At 46.5% G+C, this 8,266-nt stretch overlaps 1 protein-coding gene across 6 annotated transcripts in view; it reads right to left on the bottom strand.

Moving 5' to 3' along the window:
• Positions 1-61: 61 nt before the first annotated feature.
• The window catches only part of rerea (arginine-glutamic acid dipeptide (RE) repeats a), a 132,636-nt gene continuing 124,431 nt past the window's right edge, over positions 62-8,266 (bottom strand). For 4 of the 6 annotated variants that reach the window (XM_023272563.3, XM_023272562.3, XM_055012968.1 and 1 more), the window contains 7 exons: positions 8,074-8,187; positions 6,595-7,973; positions 5,749-5,971; positions 4,932-5,652; positions 3,561-3,734; positions 3,287-3,467; positions 62-2,204 (listed from right to left, as the gene is read on the bottom strand). In XM_023272563.3, coding sequence (XP_023128331.2) covers positions 2,171-2,204; positions 3,287-3,467; positions 3,561-3,734; positions 4,932-5,652; positions 5,749-5,971; positions 6,595-7,973; positions 8,074-8,187 — 2,826 coding nt within the window. In that variant the 3' untranslated portion in view covers positions 62-2,170. The remainder of the gene's footprint in view (positions 2,205-3,286; positions 3,468-3,560; positions 3,735-4,931; positions 5,653-5,748; positions 5,972-6,594; positions 7,974-8,073; positions 8,188-8,266) is intronic. The other 2 variants (XM_055012969.1, XM_023272567.3) reach the window with 1 other exon arrangement.

The following is an 8,266-nucleotide window of genomic DNA, read 5'->3' as shown; positions in this document are numbered from 1 at the left end:
AGAGAAGCAAATATGATTTATTGATGTTTCAGAAGACAGAAAAATAAAGACGGAGGTGCACTTTGTGGTGTAACTTAGTCGTTTATTTCAATTCCACAAATTTTTCAAAAAAATTACAAAATACTCAAATGGAGAGAACACAGGACTCACAATTTTTCTTATTATTTCTACTTTTTGTTTACATTGTGTCATCCCATGGCGACTACTCATATATACAATAAGCTTCAAGATACCAGTATATATATAAATCTTAGCAGTCAGAATTTACATTCTGCTATTGCCGCTTTGAAACAAGAAGCTAAACCATTGACAACACTTAACATCAAAGGTTTCGGAGACACAAAAAGAGGGAGTAAAAGGCAAGGGAATCGTCAGGAAATGAGGCAAAGGATGACGATGACGGTGATGACGAAGAGTCAGAAGAGACACAGGAACAGGTGGGAGATGGTGAGACAGAGTGACAGGCTGTTGTCAGGGCTGCGAAGACCTGTAGGTTTTTAAAAACGGTTTGGTGAACGTTTGCAAGCATTTCAATGTAAATAATAGTGCTCCAGATATGGTCACTTTTAAAAAGCAAGTACAGTTCTTCAATTGGTTAAAATAAAGTAAAAAAAAAACAAAAAACAAAAACAGACATAGCCACAGTTTTCTGAATGTCCATGACAGTCAAACAGTCTTAGTGCATGGAACAGATGCAGAACTCATGTCATGGCCACAGCGAAAACAAAATAACGTAAAGAAAGAGGGCTCATGTGCACTGGTGCGACAGGTGAACACTACATGTAACAGTCAGTGGCACACAAACAGGCCCAGGAGGTCGAGTGTGTCCCGAAGGAACCAAGGCAGACGAAACGTACAACACACACATACACACAATCATCCACCCATTTCCTCCTGGTGATCTGGCGTGCACAGGCCCCGTCTAGTGTCACAGTGAACAATACTACAGCCTAGCTGGAGGATGACTCGGTCGGATTTGAGCCCCGCTACAAACACCGACCAGGTGAGGAAAAAGGCAGCACAAATCCAGCACCGACTCAAAACCTCTCATTCGTTAAAAACAATCCCAAAGTCCTTTTTGGCTCCTGTTATGATGTTAAAATTTGGGTCCTGATTATTTAAAAGCTGTTTTAAAATGTGTCCAAATATTTAAAATTCACATTTAAAATCATTTTGTGTAAAAACAACAGAAAATCAGGAAGTACTTCTCCATTCTGCTGACTTAAATACTAATTTTGCCAGTTGAGAAGAGCTCAAAGATGCTCCTTCAGTGCAAAGCTTTTCTTCTTCTTTTTAATCCATGGCCTCAGCGTGCACTCCGAGCGTCGGTGGCGACTGCGTCAGTCTCTTCAAGCGTTTTCACATCGTTTATTCAGTTTGCACATTCTGACAACCTGCTGCATGTCACCGGTGATGAATGGATGTGGTGGGTGTGACGGGTTTATGGTTCACATAGTGCATGTGGGACTAAATCTAACACAGTGATGTCAGAGGAACGTCACAACTGAACCGCAACTCTCAGAAACTGCTCATATAATGCCATGGTGCTCCCCTCTGAAACAAGGGATAATGCTTTCAAAACAATTATATTGGAGGTTGAAACGACTTGATTTGGAGTCCACACCTAGTAATAATAATAATAATTATAATAATAATTATATGTTTATATATACTATTTACAGACTCAAAAACGCCATGCGGTAGCTTTTCTTAAAATTATGAAAAACCTCCAACAATGTATTAAAATAAATGTTGAATTTAAGATAGCACTTGTTATTTTTCCATAAATGGTCTGACCGGTCTTGTCTTTTTTTTTTTCTTTCTTTCTTGTTTTTTTTTCTTGATAAGCACAGTGTCTTGTTCTAGCACCTACAAAAAACGTCAGGGAAGCTTGTCATGCAGGAGTCTTGAGGACGTTGTCACTACTGGCTATATACCAAAGAAAGTCAATGTCTTGAAAAATAATAAGAATAAAAAAAAAAAAAAACAGTCCTTGACAGGAACAAAAAAAAAAAAAAACAAATATCAGAAGAATTCTCAGACGATCCACTTGGCCTTTTTTTTTCTGTTCTTCAAAAGTGAGTGTGTTGAGAGGAGCCTTGAGCCTCTGAGTCGCTCGGTAACAACTTCCCGTGTCCTGCACCCGCCGCTCGCCGCCTCCCTCGGCTGGCTACAGCTGCTTGTCGCTTTCCTTCTTCAGTCGGCTAAAATGCAAAGAAAATGGAGATTGTACATACATGGAACATCGAAAGCACGCGCTCTAGGTTCATTTAATCCAGGGATGTCAAACATGCGGCCTGCGGGCCAAAACAGGCCCTCCAGAGGGTCCAATCTGGCCTGTTTGACAACTTTAAGTGTAAAAATTACAGAGAAGACATTAACTGCAGATTGTAAATGTGTAAAACTATAAATTTAAAATAATTTCTAGACCATGACAAGTTGTTGCTGCTCATTGATTTTTGTTGGTTTTTGTCTGACTTTTGGCATTTTTCTCATGTTTTTGTTGTTTGTTGTTTCCTTTTTGTCTCGCTCGTGTTTTTTGACCCATTTTTGTCATTTTGTGTTTTGCTATATTTGCTGTTTTGTGTTTTTTGTCTCACTTGTGTTGTTTGTCTACTTTGTTGTTGTTTTGTTTCTTGCTTTTGTCATTTTGGTCTCGTCTAACATTTGTGTCATTTTTTGTCTCATTTTGGACATTTATCCATTTTTTTTGTCAGTTTGTAACTTTTTTGCCTCTTTTTTGTTTTGTTTCGTGTTGTTTGTCTCAATGTTGTTGTTTTGTTTCTTGTTATTGTCATCTTGTGTCTCCTATATGTAGCTGCCGTATGGCTACAATCTCTTGTATTTACCTGGAAATGTACATTAATACGAACTGTCCCATTTTAAAAAATGAATTAAAAAAATTATAAATAGTATTTTGTCTTGTTTTTGTTGTTTTGTCATACACTTACATCGTTCAGTTCCAGATAGCTGTGACTAAATGTTGTGTTCCTTTGACACTCTGTGATCTGTCAGTTTGTAATGTGGAAATGATGAACTGAGGCTGAATGTTGCTGAAATTTTACTTATTTTTATGAAGAAATTTCAGGTTGTTCATAATGTTTTGTAAAAAGATAATTCCTTAAATGTGATTATTTTCAGACTGTACTTTTTTGCACTAAAAGGAAACAGAGTTGTCATAATTTATAGGTTATTATGCTGTGATTTTATTGGTCCACTGGAGATCAAACTGGACTGAATGTGGCCTCTGACCCCTGATCTGATCGTTCTATGTTGCTCGTCTGACCTGTAGTAGTCCTCCTGGCCGGGCAGCGGTCCTCCGTGCATGTGATGGTGTCCGTGGAGCCACTGCTGCTCCATCGCCAGCCGCTGGAGCTCAGCCGACTGGGCGTGCATGGCCTGCAGCTGGTGGGCTGCGGACATGGGCGGTGGAAGACCTCCTGGTAGGTCCCGAGGGTATGGAGTACCTGGAGGAGGCGCGACACCAAAGATTAAAACGTTCTGATAAAGCTGGATTTAATAATACCTGGAAGGAGACTTGATAGCGGCCGGGCGCTCACCGAAGACTGGGTGACGCAGCATCTCGTGTTCGTGCGGCGGCTGGCCCAGGAGCGGGTTGGGGATGGCGCCGGGCGGGTAGGGGAAGCGGGCCAAGTGGGGTCCGGCTGCCAGGGGATCTACGGCCAGTGGATGGGCCCCGGAACCTGGAGGACACACAAGACATTCACCACCACCTTCTGGGCGTCAGAGTCTTAGGTTCAGGGTGCACTCATTGCAAGATAGTGTATCACAGACAGTGCATGCTACAGGCTTCAGTGATACACAGCTTCAGATAATGTTACTCCTCTCAAGGTTGACCAAAAGAGTGCAGGGACCATTTCACTATATTTATCCACCGTAAGGCATCTGCTTGCTCTATCAGACACTTAACCAGGTTATAAAATGCTTTAATCCAATCTGGTACGTCAATGCTGTGCTTTACGACAGCGAATAAAATGTGAGGTGGAGTTTCAGGTGATATTCTAAATAATTATCAGAATTAACATGAATTTAAAGTCCCTTTTGTTCACTCTTTGCTGCGATGAGAGAAGTAATATCACTTGACATATTCAAACTAAAGCACATTGACTGATGTTTTCTAGCTAACAAATCAGGAACTTAAACACTTCCTTGTTTTTATCTATCTATGTTACTGTGGCCTGTTTGTCAAAACATCTCTAATATATTTGGCCACAGACTTTAAATCAACCTCTCTCTTCTAACTGCACCACAGAACTGGCTCCAATTCAAAAAGTCAGCAACGTTTCTGATGCCTCTGATTACAGAAACATGACTCCTGGCTTCTTAATCCAAAAATGTTCATACAATATTCTAATTACAAATAACTATAGAGCTCTCTTTACATGCTAGAATTACATCACATTTCACAATAACCAATATCACAGAATAAAATAGATTCAGAAAGTTGAGTTAAAACATTAATAGTTCCATTTACAATGAATACAAGACATCAAAGTACAATCAAAGACATGCAGTTGTAGAAATATTGAACATTTTGAGATTCATTTATTCTTCTTCCCGATATTGGAATGTCACGAATCAATAACAGATAAAGGGAATAAATCATTTTAAAAACTACGATTCTCAGTTTTCTAACTAAAACATCTCATAATAAAAATGACAAAAAAAAACAAAAACAAATGTAGCTTCATGAAATCTTGTTTTACATATATAACATATCATTTAACTGTGTTTTTGCCAACATTGACTTTCTGGTCAAATTAACTGTTTGCCAAATGGAGAGCGTAAAGTTTTCTCCAAAATTACTTTGCTTAATGATGTAAACGTTCAAATATTTTATAATTTCATTGATTGCATCATGTCAGTTCAACAGACAAACATGTTTGAGTACGAGCAGGGCTTTCGTTTACCTTGGTGTAGGGGGTCTTGCTGGTGGAGGTGGAGGTGTGAGTGGATGTGTGAGTGCTGGTGGTGGTGCGGCGTGACGTTGAACATCTGTAGACGGGCGATGGGGTCGTTGGCGACTGTGGCCATCCTCTCAGCATGGAGTCTCTCTGCAGCCAACCTCTCTGGGTAGCTCATTTCTGGCCGCAGCTGGGGCCCAGCTAAGGCTAGCCGCTCGCGCTCTAACGGGTTCAGGCCCGGATGAAAGGAGGCGAAGGGGTGAGGTCCGGCCATGGGGGGCAACGTGATGGCTCCATGCCGGGCAAAGTGCTCCATGGGGTTCGTGGAAGGGTGGAGTGTGTCCATCTCCGGGGGCTTGACCTCGAATCCAGGTTTCATCCTTTCCCTCAGCTCCCTCTCCCGGATCTCCCTCTCCCGCATCTCCCGCTCTCGCAGCTCCCGCTCCCGCATGCCCGGGTCGGCGTTGTACAAGCTGGGCATGTGGTAGGCCAGCAGCGGGTCCGCGGGGTTGAGCGACACGAAGAAGGGGTGGTTTCGATTGGTGGGCGACATGACGTGGGGCCGGGCGTACTCGCTGAGGGTGCGGAGGGCGGGCGTGTCGGGGCCGATGTACGGAGGCACAGCTGCGATCGTAGTCGGAGGGCCGTCGAAGGGAGGACGCATGTGGGCGGGTCCGGCGATCTGAGGCTCGCCCATCCTGCCTTCATGAGAGGAACTGGAGGCTTTCTGTAAAGACGGAAATGTCACGTTTAGTGTGATATTAGAATAAGATGTAATTACTACCACACAAAAAAGGAGCAGGCAGATAAATAAAACTCTCACCGCAGCTCGCTCGGCTTCCTTTTCTCGTTCCCGCTCTCTTTCTCGCTCTTTTTCCCTCTCCCTCTCTCGCTCCTTCTCCTCTCTTGCTTTCTGTTCTGCTTCCCTCTTGGCTTTCTCCAGAGCTTCCTCTCGCTTCTTGGCCAGTTTGGATGAAGCCAAAGGAGTGAAGTAGAAATCTGTCCTAGCACACGAGTTGTAACCCCGGTCCAGGTGCTTGTAGAACCTGAGAACACACATTAAAAAAAGAGAAAACTGAATGATTTTCCAGTTCTGAAATAAATACTTGTCATCAAAAGACAGTCGTGACATTATTGTTTCATTTTCTGTGTTGAATGGCAGCAAAAAGGTAGAAAACCAGCCTGTGTTAGCTTACCGTTGTCCATTATTCAACAGGAAACAAACTCCCTTCACTTTTGCTGCTACGCTGAGTATATATTAAAACCCTCATTGCTATTCATTGGCAGCCTGAGAGTCACTTAAGCACAAGGCAACTACAGATACTCATATTGAGATGCCTCAGTTCACTCACATCTCACTGTAATTAATCTCCCCGCTCTCCATCCCTGATAATTCCAAGCCATCAGCCACTCAGAGCTCAAGGCTAATTGTGGCCTGGGATGCCTGTTTTGCTGAGGACATTCAATTTGCTGCCCACATCAAAGCCTTAAAACCTGAAGGCAGAGTCTCTTTATTGTTGGATGTGTTCGAGAGCTAATCAGCCTCCGTAGACAAGACGGTAAGCAGCTCAACAGATTACTGATAAGTAAGAGCGTGTGCAGGTGCATGTTTTTCTGTTTGACAGATGTTGTATCTTCTACTGTTGGGTCAGAGCGATGGTAAACGTACCGTGCTGACTGGCTGGCGTGGCTGGGCGTATTGACGACAGTAGGCTCTGGGGAGGGGCTTCTCTGTGGGGGTGGGGGACTCTCCGGTTCTTCCGACTCGTCCAGAGGCTCCTCCTTGATGTGCACTGGCGGAAGCACTGGGCCCGGACCGGCACAGGAGACCGAGGCAGGGAGAGGCATGGAGATGGAAGAGGATGGAGCGGAGGAAGATGGAGGCGGTAGGCCGGGCATGGAGCTGGATGAGGATGGGGGAGGGCCGGCTGGAGGTAGAACTGTGTTGAAAGGATGTGACGCGAAAGGCGGCTGAGGCGGCCCGCTGGGGTGTGATGCTGCTGCTGAGGGTGGAAGAGGTGGAGCTGGAGGAGGCTGGTGGCTGGCTGAAGGAGGGAGAGTTTGGGACTGGGTGAGAACTGGGGGCTGGGCCGGAGGAGGCTGGAGCTGCTGCCCCTGAGGCATCAGCTGGAGGGGAGGTGGGTGTGCTGATGGAGGGTGGTGGTTGGATAAAGAACTGAGGGGCTTGAGGGCAGGAGGCGGAGGCAGGTTTGAAGGCATCTGAGGGAACGGAGGTGCTGACACGTGAGGCGGGTGTTTGTGAGACTGCGGGGTGGATATCTGAGGGATGGGTGTGGTCGGGGGAGGCTTGATGTGAGGCATGGACATCGGTGCAGGGGGCAGCGGCTGCTCTCTGGGAGGCTGACCTCCGCTCTGAGAAGACGGCTGGGACTGGGAAGGAGGCGTGTGAGCCCTCTGCTGTGATTGGCCAGAGACTGGTGGGGGCGGGACCTGAGACGGACCCACGGGGAATCCCTGAGGGGTCATGGAGTGAGGGTGAGGCATGTGTGAGGGGCCAGGCTGCAGTGGGTGAGGCATGGGAGGCATGGGCCCGTGATGTGGGCTGGGTAATGACTGAGGTGGGACTGAGGGTCCAGGGGGCGGAGCCTGAGTCATAGGTGAATGTGGAGAGGGAAGCCTTTGGGGGTGGAGGGATGCTCCTGACTGGATGAGAGACATCGGGCTCGCCTGGGGCAAAGGCTGGGGAGGTAGAGAGGTGGAGGCCGCCACGGGGGAGCCCTGCGGGGGCAGTGAGGGGGCTGAGGTCGTGGGTGGAGGGGGTGCCGAGGAGGCGGCTGAGGTGCCCGGTTGACACTGGATGACCGGAGGGTGCTGGCTCTGCAGGAGCTGCTGCTGCTGGGCAGACGAGTCCGAGTCGCTCTCGTTGTCTCGGGGGCTGGGGATGCTCGGGGAGGAGCTGCGGTTGTCCTGGTCAATGTCTTTAGGATCACTACTGAGCTCCTCGTTGATGCTGCGACCATCAGAGCTCTCGCCCTCTCCCTCACCCTCCCCCTCGCATTCTGAAGGCGAGTCTGGCCGACTCAGCTCCTGTGGGACGGGAGAGAAAAAAGGATGAGCATCATCACACAAAGTCTATGAATTCCATTAAAACTCACACGGCTAAGAAAATCAAAGAGCACACACTCACTTGTGTCTTGGACTTTTTGGCGCTGGCCCTCTCAGGCTCCTCTGTGTCTGAGGCTCCCTTCTCTCGTTGCCGTTTGGCACTCTTCATAGGCGAAGGAGCCTCCTCTTTAATCTTCTGTGGAACAAAAGGAGCACGGCCATTAGAGTGAATTTCACAGAGATAGGGGATAAGAAAACACGGCGTCAGTGACTCT

Source organism: Amphiprion ocellaris, chromosome 8, assembly GCF_022539595.1.
Source record: "Amphiprion ocellaris isolate individual 3 ecotype Okinawa chromosome 8, ASM2253959v1, whole genome shotgun sequence".
NCBI lineage: Eukaryota > Metazoa > Chordata > Actinopteri > Pomacentridae > Amphiprion > Amphiprion ocellaris.
The sequence above is the reverse complement of the archived record's forward strand: the minus strand, read 5'-3'. Positions and strand labels throughout refer to the sequence as shown.